At 26.3% G+C, this 23737-nt stretch overlaps 2 protein-coding genes across 2 annotated transcripts in view; both read left to right on the forward strand.

Moving 5' to 3' along the window:
* The first annotated feature begins 8278 nt into the window (after window positions 1-8278).
* Window positions 8279-11294, forward strand: LOC101499250 (NADPH:quinone oxidoreductase). Its single transcript, XM_004515508.4, has 3 exons — window positions 8279-8488; window positions 8841-9032; window positions 10848-11294. The coding sequence occupies exons 1-3, from the start codon at window positions 8413-8415 to the stop codon at window positions 11150-11152; spliced, it is 573 nt and encodes a 190-aa protein (XP_004515565.1). The 5' UTR covers window positions 8279-8412; the 3' UTR covers window positions 11153-11294.
* A 10410-nt stretch (window positions 11295-21704) lies between these two features.
* The window catches only part of LOC101498925 (U-box domain-containing protein 44-like), a 4308-nt gene continuing 2275 nt past the window's right edge, over window positions 21705-23737 (forward strand). Inside the window, 3 exon segments of the mRNA XM_073369097.1 lie at window positions 21705-22045; window positions 22572-23329; window positions 23606-23735. Coding sequence (XP_073225198.1) covers window positions 22015-22045; window positions 22572-23329; window positions 23606-23735 — 919 coding nt within the window. The 5' untranslated portion in view covers window positions 21705-22014.

Raw genomic sequence — 23737 nt, forward strand, 5'->3', positions numbered from 1 at the left:
GTTATTTTATCTTTAGTTTGAGCTTGATTGTTGTTTCTAAAAATAACGGATCCTTCATCTTTCTTAATGAATGACATGAAGTAGTTTTAATCTCCAATCATGTGTCTTGAAAAGCCATTGTCAAGGAACCAAAATTTTCTCTTGACATTTGAAAATCCAACCTGCATAAGATGTTATATCAACCTTAGGTACCCATTTTGTCTTGGGTCTTTGAGAGTTAGTTCTAAAATTTTCTTTCCTCTTAAGATAGCAGATTGATTTTTTATGTCCAATTTTAAGATAGTAGGGGCATTCAATCTTGATTATGAAGCAGTTTTAGATCGTTCTCCTTTTTCCATATTTTCTGAAGAAAATTCTGCTTTTGTTTCAGAACATTCTTCGTTTTGAAAATAGCCTAGAGAATGTTCTCCTTTTTGCAGATTTCTCCAAACTGGTTCAGCTTTATTTGTAGAATGATCTTTCCCTTTAAAAAGCCTTTTGCCCTTAATATTTTCATCTATTTTCTTAAAGTAGCAAGCAAATTCTAGATGTCCAAGTTTTTACAATATGAGCATCTAGTTTTACATTTTCTTCCTTTCTTTCTGGAACAAAAACGTTTTCATACATTTTTGTTTCTTGAGTTTGATTAAAACCAAGACCAACTTTATCAAAGATTCCTACTTAAGATCCCATGATTTTTTGAAACGTTTTAGTGGGGTTAATAAAATTTGACAAGTCATTTTTAAGAAGTTCATTTTCAATTTTAAGGAGAACATTCTCCATTTTCGTTGCAGAACGTTCTTGACCTCTTTGACTTTCAAAAATTTGTTTTGTGTTTATTTTAGTTCTTGAATTATATTGTTGAGGACATTATTCATAGCTTGAGATTTTTCTTTTTCTTCTTTCTCTTTATGAAATTGTTCTTTTAAGGAACTACAATTTTGAATAGGAAGGTTTGAATCATTTAACAAGTTATCAAATTTTTTTTCCATTTGTTCATATAAATAGCCAGGTTCAAATTTTGTTACCTCATCTTCTTTTGTATTTTCCATCAAGCATATGTTGACTTCCTCGCCTTCTTATGTATCTGATTCTTCTAAATCATCCCACGTGGTCATCATTGATTTCTTTTTGAAAGGAAATCATTTTGGTGGCTTTTTGTTTAAGGGACATTCTACTTTGTAGTGTCCTAATTTATTACATCAAAGCATGTGACTTGGCTCTTGTCCACTTCTGTTTTGGGATTTTTGTTTTGAAATCCCTTTTTGATTTGATATCTTCTTCTCATCATTCTCTCTATCCTTCTGGTGAGAAGAACAATTTCTTCATCAGCATCTTCTTGTCCAGTTTCTTCTGGTTCCTCCTCTATTTGTACTGTGACACTTTCTTGAGATGCCTTTAGAGTTATTGTCTTTCCTTTCTTGACTGATTTTTCTTCTTGCAACAATATTTCATGTGCTCTTAAAGTTCCAATTAGTTCTTCCAGGGGGAAGTGATTCAAGGTTCTTGGTCTGGCTTATAGCTATTACCATTGGTCTCCATATGTTTGGAAGACACCTCATGATTTTTCTTACTCTATCTTGTACCGAGTAAGTTATGCCAAGAGAAAGCATTTCATTCACTATTGTTGTGAACCTTGAGTATATTTCATCAATAGTTTCTCCTTCTTGCATTTTGAATAGTTCGAATTTTCTTATGCCAATGTCTATTCTTGTTTTTTTGACATGGCTTGTTCCTTCATGATGAGTTTGTAGTGTATCACATACTTCTTTAGCAGTTGTGAATTCATCAGCTTTTTCACTTTCTTCCCTACTCAAAACACACGATAAGAATAATTGAGCTTTAGAGTTTAGGAGTACCTTAGTTTTATTGTCAACTTTACAGTCTGCTTCTTTCTTTGCAATAGAGGTTGAGTCATTTTGATCAACTCTTGGTATGACATATCAATCTGTAATGATGCGCCACATTCCTATATCTTGAGACTTCAGAAATAGCTGCATCTTATTCTTCCAGAAGTAATAATCAGATCCATCAAAGTAAGTTCGTCTATTTGAAGTTCCTCCTTCAACAATGTAGTTTTCTTTCAACATCTTTTCTTCTAGATCTTTACTCTAGCACTTGTTAGGTGTTTAATCTTTTTAGAGACCGAGCTCTTATACTAATTGAAGTAGCAATGTCGATTTACAAGAAAGGGGGTTTGAATTGTAAATGTTCCTATTTAAAAATTCCTGAAAAAGCTTAAGGATTTAACTCAAGAATGATCTTGGTTAAGAAAACAGAAAACGAATAAAGTTCTTGGTTTTTATTAGAAAACAGAGAACATTCTTGGTTAACTTAAAATCAGAAATTCAATTTATGTTTTTAACTTTAAATGATTAATCAGGCTTAATAAGTAAGGAGGTAAGAGAAAGAATAACACACACTGATGTATCTTGGTTCACCCAACTTGGGCTACATCCAGTCCTCACAACTGTGAGATTTTCCAGTAAGTGTTCAAAATAAAAAACCTTCTTAGTTTTTTACAGCACCTAGCTCAGATCAACCTTGATCTGTTACGAACTTAATTTCTTTCCACCTAGAAAAAGATTTAATCAGGTCACCTATCAACCTTGATAGGATTTCTTACAATCTACCCAAACTATACTAAACTCTTATAGTTTGAGTTTTACAATAATGATGAGATTGTTTTAATAAAATCTGAAATGTCTCAACTCTTGTTTGAGATTCAATTCTTTACAAAGAATTCAGTACAATAATAAAAGAGTATGGAAATATAATTAGGACTGATTCTTTCTTGAGAAGTTGAGAATTTCAAGTATGTGAATGTGAATAATTTTATGAGACTTGTTATCACTTGAACTTCTGTAATTTCTATGAGCATTTGGCCTTTCTTTTTTATGTGTTTTAGAGCAATTAATAGTGGTCTAAAAAAGTTGTTGGTAGTGCTCTGTCATTTTTGATCAAAACCAAATATATATGAATAAAAATATTTCAGTCTTTGAAAACTTTATGAAATTTGTTTGACAGGGCATTTTTCTTTGATCTTGATCAGATTTCTCTTGTCTTTAATGACCCTTTATACTTCAGATATATTTGTTGATATTATTACTTCGATCTGGAGATTTGATTCTGTCAAAACAGATTGGAGAATGATGATGAACTTCTGTAGAATTCTGGAGATTAATAATCAATATGGAGTTTCAGTCTTTGAACTTTCTGGAGATTGATGATCAATTTGGAGGTTCAGTCTTGATCATTCTGGATAACTTCCTGATTAATCTGGATGTCTTGTACAATTCAAGATTGTTTAACTCTCTTTAAGTTAAGTTGGAGAAGGTTGAGACTTGTTTTAACTTGCTTGATTAAATGACATTTTCTCTTTGTGATTTGAATGTTTTCTTTGATTAGAATGAATCATACTTGATCCTTGTCAAGTACTGATAACATTAACATGAATTTCAGAGGCAAAATCTTCTTTGAACTAATGGAGATTGATTAATCTTGAGGTTGTGATGATCACTCTTGATCCTGGAGAACATTCTCCATTTTCACATATTTTGTCCATAATGTTCTCCTTTCTTTATATGTTCAGTTTTTATCTTATTTGTTTGTTTTGCTTGATTCCTATCTTTGAATTAATTCACTCAAAAGCACAAGTTAAATTAACACAACATTTTAGAATCATAATTAACATTCTTAATTAACTTTTGTCTATTTTCATCAAAAATTTAAATTGAGAGTTTGTCTTAGCATTTTGTATTTCATAATTTAGTTAAAGATTATCTTTTAAAGATTTTTAAGAAAATAAGCTGTTATTTTACGGCTGTCTGTCTGTCAAATTAAAATTACTTTTTAAAAAAAGTATAGTTAAAAAAATGATTTTGTTTTAAAAAACTACTAAGAACTCCTTTGCTACAAAAAATGGAAAATATAATCACTTTGAAAGTTTTCATATGTTTATTACAGCTATTTGAAAAAATGATAATGATAATTTGAAAAAAAAAATGTAAAAATCTTAAAATGAGAAGTTTTTTTCGATAATAGCTTCTAAAATAAATCATTTTTCATAAGTGATTGTTTTTTTTTAAAAAAAAGTTATTTTCATTATGACAAACAAACAAAAAAGCTTATACTTTTCTTTAAAATCTCTAAATTATTGAGTACTAAAATTACTTTTTTATAATCCATAACAAATGGACTCTAAAATTAGCTTATCAGTTTAAGCAATTTGTAAATTACTTTTTATATTTTATTATTTTAAAATTGTAATAAACATATATAAACTTTCAAAAGTGATTTTTTTTAATGTGACTAATTTAAATAAAAAAAAAAACAATAACAAATTCACCTTAAATCTTTTTAGAAACCTATTTACAAACTATTAATTAGGGAATATATACTATGAATTAGTTTGGGGGACCATATTATATATCATGTTAGATATTAAAAAAAAATCATCTAAAAATAGTATAAACCGAACACCTTATAAAAAAAAAGTTGAAGGATATAATTACAACTTTTATTAGTCCAATGAGATATTTAAAAACTATGTTAATAAAACCTAGAATTTGTGTATCTACTTGGTTCTGAAATAGATTAAAATGTAAGACGTTGTGTTGTGATGTTATTGTAATAAAAAAATATTATATTTTACCCACATTAGCATTTTAGGTCATCGCGGTACATACACCTATGATAGTACGTAAATGTGACATAAAACAATTATGGATCGACTGCATAAGATTAATTTAAAATAATGATATTTTGAAACACAAATTTGACTACAAAATTTTGACAATAATATGAATGGTTAACAAAGTTCAAATATTTGTTTAATTACATTCAATATCAACAATTTATTGAACCTAATTAATCATAAATTTGAATGTCATTAACCACAATTTTCAGGTAGTTTATGACATTTAAAATCGCACTATTAGTTGATGGTTAATGAGTTGCAATACCTTCTTACTACTTCTATTACCCATCCACTTAAAATAATTAACTATGTATTTAAACTATATCATCTATTTAAATTGTTGTATTTTTTTTGTCAAAATCTCAACTCTTATTTTAACGATGTTAGATGATAATTTGACATGAAAGACCGAAATGATAGAATGCTTGTAATGGTGAGGGGCCAAAATAAACTTTTAATACATAATAGATCAAAATAAACTTCAAATATAAATAAAGGGTCAAAAACCAAAATAAATCCGATATTTTTACTTGTATATCGTGCTATATGAAAACCTTATGAAAACTTCTCATTTATTTAAACGATCAAAATTAGTTATTAATTGTTATATTAATATTTTTTTTCTTTTTCACTTGGATTTCAACTCATATCCTCAGATTCTTCGTTTAATTCAAATCAATTGAACTGCCTACATCATCCTATAAAAACTTCTCGTTAGGTTCTTTTGATATAAAGTAATAAACTATTGCATGTCGTATATATAGTTAAGGTGGTGGCTTAAATTAATGGAATCATGAAACTTGCTTAGTCCCTATTGTTTAATAAGAAGAAGTATTGTGCATTATGTCATCAATTAAAAAACTCACTAAAACACATAGTAGTTAATCACTATTTGACAAACGTTGAATAAAGAAAAGCTCCATTCAATAATATTAATTTGTCATTAGATGATTGTTGTTCCATTCCAACTAACTAAAGAATACATTACCATCTTGCAAAGAATCTCTTGGGGCTTGTTTGTTAATCAATTTCCACAATTCAAAAAAATAAACTATGGCAGAGTAATTATTACAAGTGACTCTTGAGAAGTTATTTTCCAATGATTTCATAGACTATTTCCGTAGAGGAAAACTTGATGACATGTTGCTGAAGAAACTTCATGTTACACTCAATTCAATCAACCATGTGTTGGAAGAAACAGAGACAAAGTAGTACGAAAGCACATACGGGGGAAGAAGTGGCTTGATAATAAGGTGAGAGAATTTTTCCCAAGAATAGAGGGTGATAAGGTGCAATATATCCTTGAAATTTAACACATTTACAAGATTTTGTATAAAAAGTTTTATAATATCAAAAGATCACGATCATCCATTATTCACGAATATAATTTTAAAAGTAATTATAAGAAAAATCAATGAACTTTATTGATTTGATAGTTATAATAAATTATACTATCAATACATACGAAGTAAATTCTTTATTAAAAAGTCCAAAAATATTACTTTTACATATTTATACATACAATTATTGATATAATAAGATTTAAAAAATTTACATTTTCCTATAGTAAATTAAATAAGGACATTTTTTAACAAAGGCATTAATGAATGTGGAATTATGAAAAAAGTTCTATAATAAAAAAAAAAAAAAAAAAAAAAAAGGAAAAATCACACTACATGTCCTTTATTTTATTTAAGTGTAACACGTAAGTCTTTTATTGTTATTTTTTTAATTTGAATTATTTATTATTTAAATTATTTCTAAAGTAATCCTCTATCTTTTAAAAGGTCACAAAGTTATTTAATATATTTTTTATCTCTCGATTAAATCATTTATCTTTTAATATATTTATAAAATTATTCTTTAAAACGCTAATGTATCATTATAAATCTTTTTTTTTTTACGATCGTTAAAAATGTTGATTGACAAGTAAACCTAGAATTATTATTAATAATTTTATTTCAGAAATAATTGTTCATGCGGTTCTTTAACTTTATTTCAGATAACACTTGAGTCATTTATTTTATTTTTTCTTCGATTTGATCCTTTATTTAATTTTAAGTAAACAATTTGATTTTTTTATGTTTTAAAAATTTGACAATGTTACCCTTTTACAAAAATTCATCAAAATTTTCAAACAAAACTTATAAAATTAATTATCATCTTCAATATAATGCAAATTTCATCAAATTTATAACTAAAATCTTCAAATAAATTCATATTTTCATTCTTTATATTTTTGAATTTTTGTAATAAAATTAAATAAATGACTAAATCAATAAGAAAAAAAAAATAAAGAACTGAAGTGTTATCTGATATTAAGTTAAGAGACTGCAGAAGCAATTATACTTTTATTTTAACATTGATGAAAGATGAAGAGAATGGGTAAGAAGATGATGAAAATGAAAAATGTTGAAGAACTCTAATAATTAAATTTTATTTTATTTTTTGTTTTTTTATTAAACTAATTATGAATAATAATCCTATGGGTGGACTTTCCACTTGGCATTTTTAATGAGACGTCAATATTTTAAAAATATAATTTTGTAAATATATTAAATGACAAGAAAACTCAAACCAAAGAAGAAAAAATAAAGGGTAACTTTATAAACATTTTAAAAGGCTAAATACCACGCATGGTCCCTTAACTTAATTTCAATTAATGTTTTAATCTTTATCTTTTTTTTTCCCGATTTGGTCTTTTATTGAAATTTTAAGTGACAATTTGATATTTTATATTTTAAAATGTCAACAGTGTTATCCTTTTTTTTTACAAAAATTCATCAAAATTTTTGAACAAAATCCATAAAATTAATTATATTCTTTAATATAAAATAAATTTCATCAAATTCGTAACTCAAATCTTCAAATAAACTCATATTTGTCATTCTTTATTTGATGTTGTTAGAGATGAAAATATAAATTTATTTAAAGATTTAAGTTATGAATTTGATGAAATTGCATTATATTGAGGATGATAATTAATTTTATGGGTTTTGTTTGAAATTTTTGATGATTTTTTTCAAAATATAAGGATAATATTGTTGATATTTTAAAACATAAATGATCAAACTGTCACTTAAAATTTAAATAAAGGACAAAATTGGGGAAAAAAAAAGATAAATGACTAAAACGTTAACTGAAATTAAGTTAAGGGACTACGAGTGATATTTAGCCAAATATAAATAATAAATTTGTAAAAGTTTCAAAAGATAAATAACCCAAATGAGAAAAAAATAAAATAAATGATCTATATACTATATATATGTCAATAAAATAAATCATTACAATATCATTAAATCTTAACTCAACAAACAAATAGTAATTATATTATCTCGTCTTTAAAAAACTAAATAGTTGCAACATAATTTTATTAAAAAAATAAATTAACTAAAAAGTTGATGTATTTATTCCTAATAAAATGAAATAAATAACCACATAAACTTTATATATTTGTTAATATTTTGTTTTGTCCTAAATTGAGCTTTCTTTCTTTGAATCCTTTTAGAATGTAGTCAGCACTACGTAGGCATAACATCATTCCCAACTCCAATCTTGAATTTTTAAAAGCCCACAATCTCAGAATTTAATTCGCTACTTTGAATCTGGCCATCATCATGTCATAATACCATTCAACATTAAAATCTTAATTTACCTTCCCCGTGTATTTGCGTTTATATATATATACTATACTCTTCTCTTCCAAATAACAACTCAATTCATTCACAAACAAAATGGCTAGTATTCAGGTTGTTGCAATTTCTGGTTCTCTCCGAAAAGCTTCTAACAGCACTGGTCTCATCCGTTCTGGTAATTGCTTCCTACTTCTTACAACACTCTCTTCCGTTACAATTAGTTTTAATATTTTATAAAAAAGACCGAGAGTATTAATTATTTTTTTTGATAAATTAAAGAAATAAAGAATTTTTTATTAATCAAAGTGATGTTAATAATTACTTTTCAAAAGTAATTAAAATTGCGTAAGTTATAAATTAAATTCTTGTAATAATTTTTTTATCAATTTTAAAATTGTTCTTTCTGGGAGTTTATTTTCTTATTTTTTGGGATTAGCTATATTTTTCAATATGCTTTTGTTGTTGCTTTACCTTTGATTTATGGATTAGATTTTTAATTTGAATATTATTAATATTGATGATGGTAGCTATTGAGCTGAGCAAAAATGTGGTGGAGGGTGTGGATATTGAATATGTTGATATTTCAAACCTACCAATGTTGAACACTGATCTTGAGAAAGGAGAGACTTTTCCAGTTGAAGTTGAAGCATTTCGCCAAAAGATTCTTGGGGCTGATAGTGTTCTCTTTTCTTCTCCTGAGTATAATTATTCTGTCTCAGGTAAACATCATATCTCTCCACCATCTCTGAATTTTCGTTTAGACATTTCATTTTTATAATACATATTTACTTTTGTAGTTATTAAAAAAAATTAGTTAATTATAATTTATTTTCTAGACTTTATTTAAAATGTAATTATTATCTGAGGGAGTATTTTGCTACTTATATAAGAAAATAGGGTTCAGTATTATTATTATTTATTTAAATTGCAAATGGGAGATGATATTAGGTATTATTTTGAGTTGACACATAAATCCACTTTTAAAAATTTAAAATGAATAGTTATTAAGGGTGTGTTTGAGAATTGTCTTTTTTTAAGGATTTTGGAAAAAAGAGTTATATTTTGATATGTATTTGAATATTTAAAAAAAGTTAAAAAGTAACATCATAAATAATGGCATTAATTATATTTGAACAACAGTAATTCTTTTTGAAATATTTTTTATAATTTATCTAATATTTTTTAAAAGAAAGTCGTCCTCGTCAAAATCCTTCGTCCAAAGATACCATGCACTAAACAAACAAAACAAAAGTGCTTTTCTTACATCATTTGGGGTCTTGTGTTTTTACTTTTTCTTTTGAACAATTGACAACAAAACAAAAGTGTTGTTTGATGGATCTGATCTATACTTTCTTCTTTTTTTATTCTTTTTACTTTTATTAACCAAATGAACACTAACTTGAAATTCTTTTTTGTCTATGCTTACATAAAGTGGATATCATGTTTTAGTATATCTTTTTTCTTTGAATTTTCCTCTTTAATGAAATTATTTTATTTACAATTATGACTTTTTTATTCACTCAAATAACCCATTTTTCAATAACTAAATAAATTTTTTAAAATGAGATTGTGACAAAAGTTGCACGCTAGTTCATTTATAAAATTATTTTGTGATGTGTATCATTTTTGAAAAATAAAAAATTATCAAAAGATAGTTATTTGTAATGTTGAATTATGTTTCAAGTTTGTTACATTATTAGATTAGATTAATTAAGATAGACTTTTGAATTAGTCAAAATTTCATAGAAATTAGTCTTAATCAATTTTTCTAAAGTACTAGTCAAAAAAGAAATTTCTTATCGTCCTTTACTTTAAAAAAGAATTATATTCTCTCGCAAAATCACTCATGTAGTTACATAATTGTAATCGTTGAAGGAAAATCAAAAGGTACACATTTCAAGTATGTGTTTTAAATGTCTTTTCTTAATTAAATAGTTTTGTTGAATTCAAGTGATTAATTAGTTTCTATCAAAGATAAATTTATAAAAAACATGAATACTTTACTTACCCTTTAACAGAAGTACACATTACCGTAACTCTTTTATCCTGGGAACCAGAATATTAAGACAAAAATGTTTTCCTTTAACAGAAGTACACATTACCGTAACTCTTTTATCCTGGGAACCAGAATATTAAGACAAAAATGTTTTCCTTTAACAGAAGTACACATTACCGTAACTCTTTTATCCTGGGAACCAGAATATTAAGACAAAAATGTTTTCCTTTAACAGAAGTACACATTACCGTAACTCTTTTATCCTGGGAACCAGAATATTAAGACAAAAATGTTTTTCCTTTAACAACATTAACCATGTCTCTTTGCAACAACACATCTAAGTTCTAATGTTGACAAGAAACCAAAAACAAATATTCAATATTCCACATTCATCCCTATCAAATCATGATTTTGTATAAATACATTCTCTTAATTTTCTCTCAACTATTTTTAAATTATTTGAATTCATATTGGTCATTTATTAAACATATAAGCTTCATTTTGCTTACTTTTTAATTGTTTCTTGCATTTGTTTCAGCTCCACTAAAGAATGCAATTGATTGGGCATCAAGACCACCAAATGTTTGGGCTGGTAAACCTGCTGCCATAGTGAGTGCTGGAGGAGGACATGGTGGTGCAAAATCACACTACCATCTCCGACAAATCGGAGTCTTCCTCGATCTTCATTTCATCAATAAACCCGAGTTTTTCATTAACGCATTCCAGCCTCCAGCAAAATTCAACAGTGACGGTGACCTGATTGATGAAGATGCCAAGAATAAGTTGAAGGATATTCTTTTATCCTTGAAGGCATTTACCCTGCTACTACAAGGAAAAAATTGAAACAACTTTGAGTAACATACATTGTTTGAAATAAAATAAGCTTTGGATTTTTCAGTCCATTCCTTTTAGAAATTTCATTAATAAATATTTTAGTGTAAGTCATGATTGATATTCTGTTACAAAATATATTTGTTTTTATTTACATATGGTTTAATTTACAATGTTATGTTCAAGTTTGTTAACATTCCATGCTTTGAGATAGTAGTCTTGTCACATGATTCATGTTGGTAGTATTACATATGTCCTTTGGCTTCTCCAATGATAAAGTGTTCCTTTAATTTATTCCTAATGAACAAGATATGAAGATAATTCTGAATACATAAATCAAATTGTCATTTAGCAGCTAATATACTTTTTATTGACCAAATTTCAAACCGAAAATCATGTAGAAAATACACTTAGGCTTGTAAATCCATTGTTAGTGGACTCAAATGGTCAATGAACTTCAATTAAAGACAAACCGATCGGGAGTGTCCAAATTTAAACCTTAACTGGAACCATTATTGGTCAAACTTGACTTCCCTGATGTTCCTATGATTACACATTTACTTACTATTTTTCAAATATTGAATTCCATTTTTCAAGTGTAATGAGACATAACACGAATGAGCATATTAGAAGTGCTAAGTATGACTCATATTTACTTATAAATGAACATTTGGTCGGGTTTATCAAAGTGGAGTGAGTCGATCTGAAAGGAGACTGAGCATAAGTACAACTGGTCAAATTTCTTAATCAATAGTTTGTATTCTTATGTGCATTTTTATTTTCTGTTTTCTTTAATAGAAGTTGATTTGTTGTAAGTGGCTTGAAAGGTAACAGTGCTAGCTCAGGATTTAACATATCCTGCAAAGACAAAATCATTTTGAAGAATAGGAATAAGAAAAAATAAAAACTAAGAAAAAATAGGAATATGAAGATTGCAGGGAAGCATCATTTTGGGGGAAATAACAATAAAAGATGTGAGGGAAAACCATCTTGATTTGTGCAGTTGGTTAAAACTGAATGCTTCCGATACATTCTGAGGCTATATATTAGCAAACTCGATCAATTTCTATACTTTTCCAAAGGTTTTAAAAAAAAAAAATAGAAAATAAGAAATTATTATTAATAATGGTGTTATTAATGACCACATGAAAACTGCAAGAGAAATAATCTACACAGAAGTCAATATTATCAGATGAAAATTATAATTAATACAAGCTTAACATAACAACTAGAATAATTCAACAGCAACAGCTAAAATGTCAAGATATACAATTTAGGAATAAAAGTTGAAACCTACCTTGGAAGTAACAATTTAAGAAAAATTGTATCTGAGTAAAATTATCATTAATTAAACTGACGCTAATGATCAGTGGCAGGGAGAATTAATCAAAAGTTGGCTCCTAGATTTTTTGGGCCATTTCCTGTTGTGGAAAAGATTGGAGCTGTATCATACAAATTATATAAAGCTGCCAGATGATGCAAGAGATCACCTGGTTTTTCATATATCTCAACTAAAGAAGGCCATTGGGAACTACACTGTTGAACCAAAGCTTCTTGAAGTAATGGAGATTGAACATGAAGAGTTTGAGAGTCCTGAGCAATTGTTAGGTGTTGTTTTTGAGTTTCAAACAACTGTTTTGAAAAATAATTTTTAGCCACCGAAGATACTTATTAAGACGTTTTGCGGTACTGTTCAAAATTGTGCAAGACAGACTATCAACCACGAAGTCTCTAGAATAAAACAATTCAGTTACACTGCATTGGTTTTACTGTTGCATCGTATAAAATTATTCTAGAATTACCCCCTCTAAATTATTGTAGTACTATGACCAATTGAAAATCTAAAAGGATAAATTTTTTGGTAAAGGGATAAAAAGATAAAAGTTTTGATGTGATTTGTGAACTGAGTGGAATTTCTCAGAAGACGAAATAGTCCACAAAAAACTCACATGCAAAAAGGTGGAGGAAGACTCGATCATGTGAAACTGACGAGGAGAAGTGGAACCGAAAAGAGGATTCGGTAAACACACAAACAATATAAAAAAAACATCCAGAGAGAAAAAACGCACATGTTAAAAAATAAATATTAAATTTGTATCTTTGGGTCACTCCCCAAAGTCATAGATCCTCCTTATAAGCATTATTAGAATATGATATCTTCTTATTTAGAACTTCTTCATTTTTTCAATTCACACAACACTAACTTTAAATTTGAACACTAAATATTTAAATTCCAACATCATTTCCAACTGTTAGCAATTTAGAGAAATTGTTGCGGGCGGTCATGTGATGAAACAAGGCTTATGTGGAAAGGGAGGGCTGATGAGGACACAACATGGGAAGATGAAATTTACTGAAGAGTCGGTTTCCTCATGTCAGCCTTGAGGACAAGGCTAGGCTGTTAGTGAAGGGGGGAGGGCAGTGATAGAGTCCTTAAGTTCAATACTTCCAAGATTATATAAGGTCAAAATCATTGTAAATTGTATCTTGAGAATTTGTTGTACCCAAAAGTCGTTAATGTCATGGTTGACCTAGTGTTTAAACATTAGACAAGACCAAAAACCTGTCAATTTACCAATTGGTTCAATTCAACCTCATTTTAATCATAGTTCAAAAGAGCTGAGGCGAATCGATTTAAGCAATGGTTTTTTAACGGCCAAAGTTGGTAATTAGTTTGTTATGCTAGTAGTTTTCTCATTAGCTCAAGTTTGAAACATGATTAAACCATAGTTAAATTAGTAATTGAACTATAATTAAAAGGTCTCACTGTATTGGTCTCTAATCAAATTTTTATATCATTGATCTAATTCTGCAATATCATTAGAATAACCATCTAAATTTAAATTATCCTATTGAATTGTGGAATATTGTTGGATAATTAAATTGTATTAAAACAAATTGTTGACTCAACATTACACATCAATCAATTAGTATAAAGATTTAATCGATTAAATCACTAACCAATCGATTTGATTTAATATATAATCAGTTAGTTTGATAGATTAATGAACATGTTTGATTAACATAAACTTCTTATTTAATTAATATATAACAAATAGAGATGTGACATAACTAAAATGACAGTTTTAAAGAGTTTAAGTTGATTTAGTAAACAAGAAGAAAAAAAAAAGAGTTTGAGTTAAGCTATGTGATTTGCTTAGAATCAATGTTTTATTCCTAAATTGAAGTGTTACAAAAGACGCTTGGAAAAAATTGCTATTTGTGTGTGCATGGTGTGTATACCAATGAAGTGTCACCAATTAAATTGTTATAAATAACAAATGGACTCAACTTGTTTCTCTCAAATAGCTCAATCTCATGAGAATTTTGCCAAAACACCAAATCAGGACAAAAGAAAATTGAAAAGAAAAAAAGAAACAATCCAATAAACATGAAAGAAAAAAAGTGTATTTATCCACACTTATATTCAATTTTACGAGTAATCCTCAAGCTTGTACCCATAACATTGCTCTAATATATATAGATGTTAACCTGTGGGTTGTACAGATGTCTTAAAATTTATTTTTAGAAAATTAGACAACCATTAGAAATTATATGATATATATAATTTATAAGTCTCTTTTAAAATTAATTTTTTATTTTTTACTTTGTAAACTAACACTCTTATTAAACAAATTTTATATTTTAGTAGCATAAATGTGATGATATATATATCAAATCAAATACAATAGTTGTATTTACAATTTTATTTTACATAATTTTATTTGTAAATAATATCTCAAAATAATAATAGTTAATTAGATAATAAATCATAGGGAAGGAAATTGGGATTTTTTTAAATATCTTTTTTTTTTCTTGCACCAAAATACCCCACTCCAAAAATATATTACCTGATTGTCCTACTTTTTGGACTCAGTATGAGGTCGCTGGCCCATGATGCGACTAGCTGAAGCCCAAACTTTTTTTCACCTAGTTGGAGGTCGCATGCCCAGGAGGCGACCTCGCACTAGAACTTTTTGTTTATTTTTCGTTTTAATAATTGTTATCTCATTTTAATAATTATTATTAATTATTTAATAAATTTAAAATAATTAAATTTTTAAAAAATAAAAAATACTAATAATTAAGTAAAATAAAATACATTAAATAATAATAATAATAATAATAATAATAATAATAATAATAATAATAATAATAATAATAATAATAATAATAATGAATCATAGGGAAGGAAATTGGGAGTCCAAATTTTTTTTCACCTTGTTGGAGGCCGCAGACCCAGGAGACGACCTCACACTAGGATTTTTTTTTTCATTTTAAAAATTGTTATTTTATTTTAATAATTATTATTAATTATTTAATAAATTAAAATATTAAATTATTTAAAAATACTAATAATTAAGTAAAATAAAATACATTAATAAATAATAATAATAATTATTATTATTATTAAAAATGATTATAATTAAAAATAATTAAAATTAAAAATAGTAAGTTATATTATAAATTTTAAAGAAAATACACTCTATGACTATTGGATTTACTTATTTCCAATTTCATAAAATTTATGCAAGTTTCTGGGTATACCTAACCAATTTAGGAAAAAAAAATAAAGACAAATTTGTAGATTTTTATTTGAAGAAATTTGACAAATCAATTTTTTTGTGGCTAAATAATTTGTAAATTAATAAAAAAATTAATCAATTTACCAAATCACATTTAATGAGAAAATTAATTTTAGCAATTTGTGATTAATCAATTTGCTACTTACTAAATTGTAAACATTTAGCCGCTGAGTAAATGTAATTTGATAAATGTGATTTACAAAATTTCTTATTTTAGCAATTAATCAATTTACCAAATCACAAATTGCGGATTTTTTATAAAAAATATTTGTGATTAACTTGAGTTTTGCTCCTCTTTTTTTTTTTTTTTTATCAAATTGCAAAATTAATCCCTTATTTAAAAATTAATCCATTTTTTCAGATTTTTAACTAAAAAATTAAGATGTTACATATTTTTAAACAACATAATATCGCAACACTCTTGAAATTGCAATAAAATTCTTTTAACACTTTAGTTTTAACTTATGAAATTATTCATTTTTATAATTTAATTAATAATATATTAGCAATTAATGCCTTAAAAGAGTCTACCACATAATATCACAAGTCATGTCATTTAAAATATGGTAAATTACTATTTTTTTGTTAAAAAATCTAAAAGAGATACTAAAATTGTCGGATTTTAAAATAAACGCACCGGTTATGACAATTGATGAAAATAGGAGACCAAAATTGTAACTAAGCTAAACTTTTTTATAAAATGAAAATTTGTTTTCAAACATTATAGTTTGTTATATTCCACAAATTTCCATCAATAAAGATGTAACTAATGGATTTGCAATATTTTCTCACGAAATCAGGACAAAACCAACCTTTTGGGGAATAATTGTGTATAAATCATACACATGACAAATGTGTGTCAATGATCTAATAGTTAAAAAAATTGATATTTCATGTATTTATTAATTAAACGACAATCATGTATTTTACAAATGAATTAATTAAAAGAGATATTTTTGAAGTAGAGATTATTTTTTCATCATATTTGACGGAATGAACAAGCCTAATGATTTTGAAGAAGTACAATTGAATGAGCTTGATTGTGGCGGTCTATTATTGAGCCATAAGGCAAGGTTGTTAGACCTTCGAGGTACTTTGATGAGGAATTTCTAAGTGACTTGGAGGTAGCCCTCCAAATATGGAAAACTATCATGCAACACATGTTTATCTCGATTGTTGCATATATGTGTTTAAGGTTGAGATGACGGAATCTATGAAAACATGGCCAATTTGAATTGTCCGTTCACTTGTGTGGTAGCATAGTATCAAACATCCTAACCAAGTGCTTCAGAGTTAGAATAGTACCAAATTGTGAAGTAGTGGAGTCTAAGCTAATGCTTAATATTGTATTTTCTTGTGATTGTTTTGTTGTGATTAATATATTTCAAAATTGATTATAATTTCTCTTGGATGATGTGATGATATGGCGATATATTGATTTTACTTGAGTGATTTTGACATTGTAAGGTGATATTAATTATTTTTCTTGAATATTTTGATATATCAAGATGTGTTATGATACGGTTTATTATGATTGTTTGCATGTTCTGATTTATATTATATCATCAGCACGATTTCGAAATTCGCCCCATTAGTTGTTTGTGTTTCACTAGCTAGGTCATGCGTTTGCAAAATCATAGTTATTATAGGTTAATGAATCTTGAAGTTTAAGTTTGGGAGAAGCATTGCTCTGTTATGTGATATCGGAAATGAGAGTTATAAGTTGTATTTTACTTATTTAATATAATTAGAAACGACTTTTGTATGAAAATCTTATAGGTATTAGTAAGTTTTTGAAATTAAATTAAGAAATTATACTTAAATCAAGTTCATTGAGTTTGCACTATTTTATAAGAGGAAAAAAAATTTTAAAGCATTCCAATTGTATTTTGAGAAATGTGATATTCTAAATAACCCACAAAAGTTTCTTTTTCCTTTATAGAGAATTTATTTATCTGCTGCAAATAATTTATAAAAATGTGATATAAATTATGAAATATATATATATATATATTATTTTGGTATTTCGAGTGTATCATTTTTTATAAATTTTTTGGATATACTCCAAATTTTATAAACAACTATTTCGATCAACAACAAAAAATTTGGACTTTTGTTGATGTCAATGATAACTATAACATACTAAAATTTAATAGATCATGAGATCAATCTTTGTTGATAGATGTGTAACTTCAAAATTTTGATTTTCATTTTAATCTAAAACTTTCATTATTATATTTATTTCACAATTAAAATTATTTTTAAAAATAAATATTTGTTTTTAATTCAGACTATTCAATTTACATGCAACGGATCCATGTGAATGCACGAACATTTTACTAGTTTTAAATAAAACATTTTAGATTAAAAGTTGGTCAAATGAAATGCATTTAAAATATAGATTTAATTTATATATATTATCATTGTAATTTTTTTTTATACTGACAGTAAATTATAACTATCCGATGTTTCACAATGTAATTTGACTTGTATGTAAAACTATAAACTATCTTTTCAAAATACATATTTTGATGACTTTTTTTTATTTTTTATTTTTAAAGTGAAGTATATCATTTTCTTATCAACTAACTTTCTTTTATAGAATTTTTAGAACTATAAGATTTTATAAACAATTATTTCAATCAACAACAAGAAATTTGGACTTTTATTGACGTCGACGGTAATTACGACGTGCTAAAATTTATTGATGTCGAATATTTTGCTAGTTTCAAATAAAATATTTTAGATTAGAAGTTGCTCAAATAAAATGCATTTAAAATAAACATTTAATTTATATATATTGTAAGTATTTATTTTTCTATCTCTATATTTTCAAAGGTCCTCATTTAAGACGTTCAAATTTATCAATATATAAATATATTTTGATTAAAAGAAAACACGTTCAATTGACCAATGCGAATAATATTAAGGGTGGAAGTATAACTCATCACGTGAACTCATCACGTGAAAAGTGTTATTAATTGTAAACCATATCATAGTTGACCAATAAAAATAATTGAAAACTCCGGTTTCAAATATAAATAACTACAGGTTAGAAAAAGCAGAAATGTTAATACAAAAATTTGACATAAATGGGACATATGTAGCGTATTTGTATTTATTGCACATATAAGAAGAGAGAGAGAATGGGGACCACATAGAGTATGTATGTATAGAGTATGTATGTATGTACAGTAAATACAAATGCAGTACATGTGTCTGCATTTGTGTCAAATTTGTGTTTGTATAATATTTTTATAAAAAACAATTAATATATGTAATCTAATTTTTAAATTAAATACACATCAAACTTCTTTGATCTTATTTATATTTATATTGGTGACTTGAGTAATATATTTTTTTCCTCATTAAAATTTAGGATAAATGAATATGGCAATTGCTGTTGTTTGAAATAAATAAATACGAATATAAAAAAAAATTCACATTATTAATCAATTATTGTCATTAATGAATTAAAAACGTTTGAGTTTAACAAATAATATTTTATAGTCATACACATATGAATGGTTGTGATTTATTAATAATGTAAAAAACCTTATATTGTTGAGTAAAAACTTAATCTCAAGATTAAAACCATTTAAAAAATAAAGTTTTTATGGTATATTTATAAATTGAAGTATTATGGTACATTTATTTTCTAAATGAATGAATTAACTATAATTGTTATGAATTAAATAACTATTTGTCTACTTTTGTATTTTAAGAAAGATCATTCATAAGAAAAAAAACAATATTCAATATTTATCAATATTATACTAATTATTTTACATTTTATCGTAGATTTTTTTAGTGAAATGCTAACAAGTATCTCAATGACACTTGTTAAGACATTAAAAATAAAAATTTAATTTTGAAGTTGTACATTCAACTCTTTAAAATTTTAAATTTTGATATTTTCCACACAATACCTGTATTTTATTTTCTTTTCTAATTCTTTAACAACATGACTCAATTTAATTTTTTTGTGTTAGGAGAAATTGTAAATTCTATCATAATTAATTCACACTTCAAAGTGTTCTAACCTAGTACAAGACGTCCGAATTACAAGACCCAAAAGTTTAATATCCACTAATATCAAAAATTGAAGAGAAAAAAACATTATATGTTATTTTGCTAACATCTTTTATCAATAATATTTAGTTATTATAGTTTTTAAATAATAAAAATAACTATTTAGAAAAACTCATTTAATTATTAATATAAATATGAAATATATTGATATGTTGGAAATTTTCTCCTTATAAAAAATCTAACATCAGCTTTGAAGCAACCCTTACGTGGGAGCAATTTCTCCGCGGAAGCATTTAGACATTGGACAAGTGGATAAAATTTGACGCACCAAAAATAAATCAACTTACAAAGTCGCGTGACTGCATTTAATTCAAAGCTGGAAATAGTAAATGAAACTCCAAAGTTCAAACAAATGTAAACATCGAACAATAGTACTTCATAGTCCATACAAAAAGAAAAGTCAATATAAATATCAACATACTAGTACTCTTCCAGTGCATTTTTCCTCATGTATGTGTATACTTTTTTAATTACTTTTTATGTGTTTTTTTTTAAATTATTTATTTATTGTTTTTAAATTTTTAAAGTAGTATTTTAATTATTTTATTAAAATTATCTCAGTTTATTTATTGCAGAAAAAAATAAGTAAGTTGAGATAATAAATAATTAAAGATAATATAATATTTTTTTATATAAAGTATAACAATATTTAATAATTTCATTGGCTTTCTTAAACAATCTTAAACGATAAATAATAGTAAACAACCTTAATCAATAAATAAAAAGGAATCGAGGTAGTACTTAATTACATGTTCAATTCATCATCATCATATTATTTAATTAATCATTAAAAATAATTTAATTGTAAAAAATAATAAAATATATTTTTCTTATAAAATATATATATATATATATATATATATATATTATTTAAAATTATTTTTATATTTACATTTTATAAAATAAAATATAATTATTTTAAAATAATAACAATAATAAAATATAATTAGCTTATCTTTTGTTTTAAAATATATTTAATTTCATTTACTAAAACTTATAATTAATACGAGTTACTTTTAATTCTCTATAGCTGAAAAACTTTTTACATCGTTAAATAGTTACAAATAAATTATATAAGACTTTAATTTTCTTTTATTTAAAGTTAATTTTTTTTTTGCATTTAAATAGATGATATAATCAATATCGTGAGTAATTTTTTCACTAAAGATCTTAGATTTGAAAAACAATTCGTTATAAAAAAACTTCAAACTTAGTTGAACTAGATTTTATAAAAATAATTAAATATTTTTAATGATCAATAATTATAAATAATTAAAAGTGTAAAAGAAAATTCATTATAACTGAACATTTTTTTATATCATCAAACAGTTATAAATAAATCATATCATTAGTAATTCACAAACACAAAGTAAAGATCTTAGATTCAAAATACAATTCTTCATAAAAAAAAATCTAACTTAACTCAATTGAACTACATTTTATATAAAAAAAATTAAATATATTTAATAATCAACAGTTATAAATAATTAAAAATACAAAAGAAAAATCTTTATATAGTGACAGTGCATAAAATTAATTAATAAACAAATGTAGTATTTTTTTTTATTACAAAAAAATTTAATATATATACACTATCAATCATGATCATTAGATACATTTAACTTTTTTTATTTATTAAAATTACCTATAAAAGCATCCTCATATGTTATTCAGCTTAAAACTTTTGCACACCAAGTAACTTTGTATAATTTCACACGCATTAAAATATTAGATACTATATTAAATTCATCAATTTTAGTTAAACAAACACAAAAAGACAATTAATACATATTATATTTAGAGCTATTTTATGTTTTTTAAGAAAAAGTGAAGATATATACATATAAATATAACACATATTTTGACTTCGTCTTCCATCATTCATTATTTTTTGATAGTTGCTTGGAAGCACAAGGTAGCTGACCATGAAGAACAAAGCAAAGAAACAATATGTCACACAACTTTATATTAAATTTAATGGTCCATAGCCGTCTGAAAATGACCCTTATGACATCTTGTCCTTTCTATATTCTAGATATTATTATTATCAGAAAAATTCAACCTTGTGTTTCGTTCTTGTGGTTCAAAGTCAATATCATTAAGAAGAAGAAAAGAAAAAAGAAAAAGAAAGTGGGTTGGTTTATATTTTTGCTACTTTGGTTTTGATCTCTCAAAATTTCTCAACTTCAAAAATTCATGCATGTTGGGTCAAAGTTCATTCCTACAGGTTCAATTCAATTCACCTTTCTTCTAAATTTGTTTCTATGTATTTCTATATACATGTGTGTGTTATTTTTATGATTTTCTTTGTTTCTGTATTAATTTCTTAGCAATTTTCTCTAGTTATATATTTTCTAAAAGGGAAATTCTTATTAATTTTTTAAAAAAATTGGGGAAGAGGAAACTTGTATTAATTAAATTGACACTAATGACTATTTTAATACCGTCTTTGAGGAGATTTGAACTCGGTACTTTGAGGCTATAAGACTAAGCTCTTACGACCGAGCCGAGGAGATTTGAACTCTGTTGCTTGAGATTACAAGATCAAACTCTTATCTTGAGATTACAAGATCAAACTCTTATCATTGAGATGACACCTCATCAAGAGCCATTTTCTATATATATATATGAATATGTTATTTGTATGATTTTCTTTGTTAATTTCTTGTTAGTAATTTTCTAGAGTTATATGTAGTTGTTCAGTTGAGAAACTGTTGTTCTTTAATTGATGATTGATTTTTTTATATTAACAGATAAAGTTTTGATGAAAAAAAAGGAAAACATGGAAAAGAGGGAATTTTCTGAATTGCTGTCAAGGATGAAAGTTTTGGCAGATGAGGTTGTTTGTTTTGCTAAGAAATCTAAAATTGAGGTAGATGCTTTTTCTGAGTTTGGCATGTTGGTTGAGAAATTGCCACCAATTTTGAATGAATTGAGTGATAAAAGCAGTGTTTTGGACAAGCCGTCGATTCGAAAATCGTTGGAATCTCTTGAGAATGAGCTACGGCGTGCTAAAACATTAACAAAAAGCTCGAATTTGAGACACCCTGTCAAGCAAATCGAGGACATGACACATGATATTGGTCGGTCGTTGGGAGTTTTGCTTGTTGCTAGCCTTGAAGTGTCTATTGATTTCAGAGAAAAGATTGGTACATTGCAAAGACAGATGATGAATTCAAGATTTGATGGCAATTCAAGTGTGACTTCAAGTCCAAGATCGGAGTTTTTCGCAAGTGAAACAAGGACGGTCGGGGAAATTGAAGAGGAAATAGTTAATGTTTCTATTGATGATGTGATTTTGCAACTTAAGAATGGCAATGATGAAGAATTTGCAGTTTCACTTCTTAGACTAAAGGAGTTCATGAGAAGTGAAAAATTAGATGGCGGTTTGATTAACGAGGAAGCAACTATTTCCATTCTTTTCAATCGTCTAGGTTCGTGTAAGGCGGATAATAGGCTTGCCATAATTCAACTGCTAAGAAATATTGCTTTTGGAAATGATGAGAAAAAGGTAAAATCCTTAAAATTTGAGTTGATATTTTGTTGTTGTAAATATTGGTCTAAAACAACGTTGTCAATGGCACATCGGGAAAAATAGCAGTTTAATCGATTTTGCTACGCTAGAGCACTATAGTCGCTATTTGGTAACACTTTATTCTAAACAGTGTATCGCAGAACAATAGCGATTTGTCAAATTCCGCTGCTATTGTTGCTATTTAACAAGATTGGTATAAAATTATTGTGCCCTTAGTTATTTTATCTTACTTTATAAACCGGTGCAACACAGGAGAAGATGGTAGATATTGAGTTTTTATCGGCCGTGGTGAAGTCTCTTACAAGGGATTCAGAAGAGCGGAGGGAAGCAGTAGGGATGTTGCTAGACCTATCCGACCTTCCAGCAGTTCGAAGGCGGATCGGA

The sequence above is a fragment of the Cicer arietinum genome, chromosome 5 (genome assembly GCF_000331145.2).
Source record: "Cicer arietinum cultivar CDC Frontier isolate Library 1 chromosome 5, Cicar.CDCFrontier_v2.0, whole genome shotgun sequence".
In the NCBI taxonomy this organism is placed as follows: Eukaryota; Viridiplantae; Streptophyta; class Magnoliopsida; order Fabales; family Fabaceae; genus Cicer; species Cicer arietinum.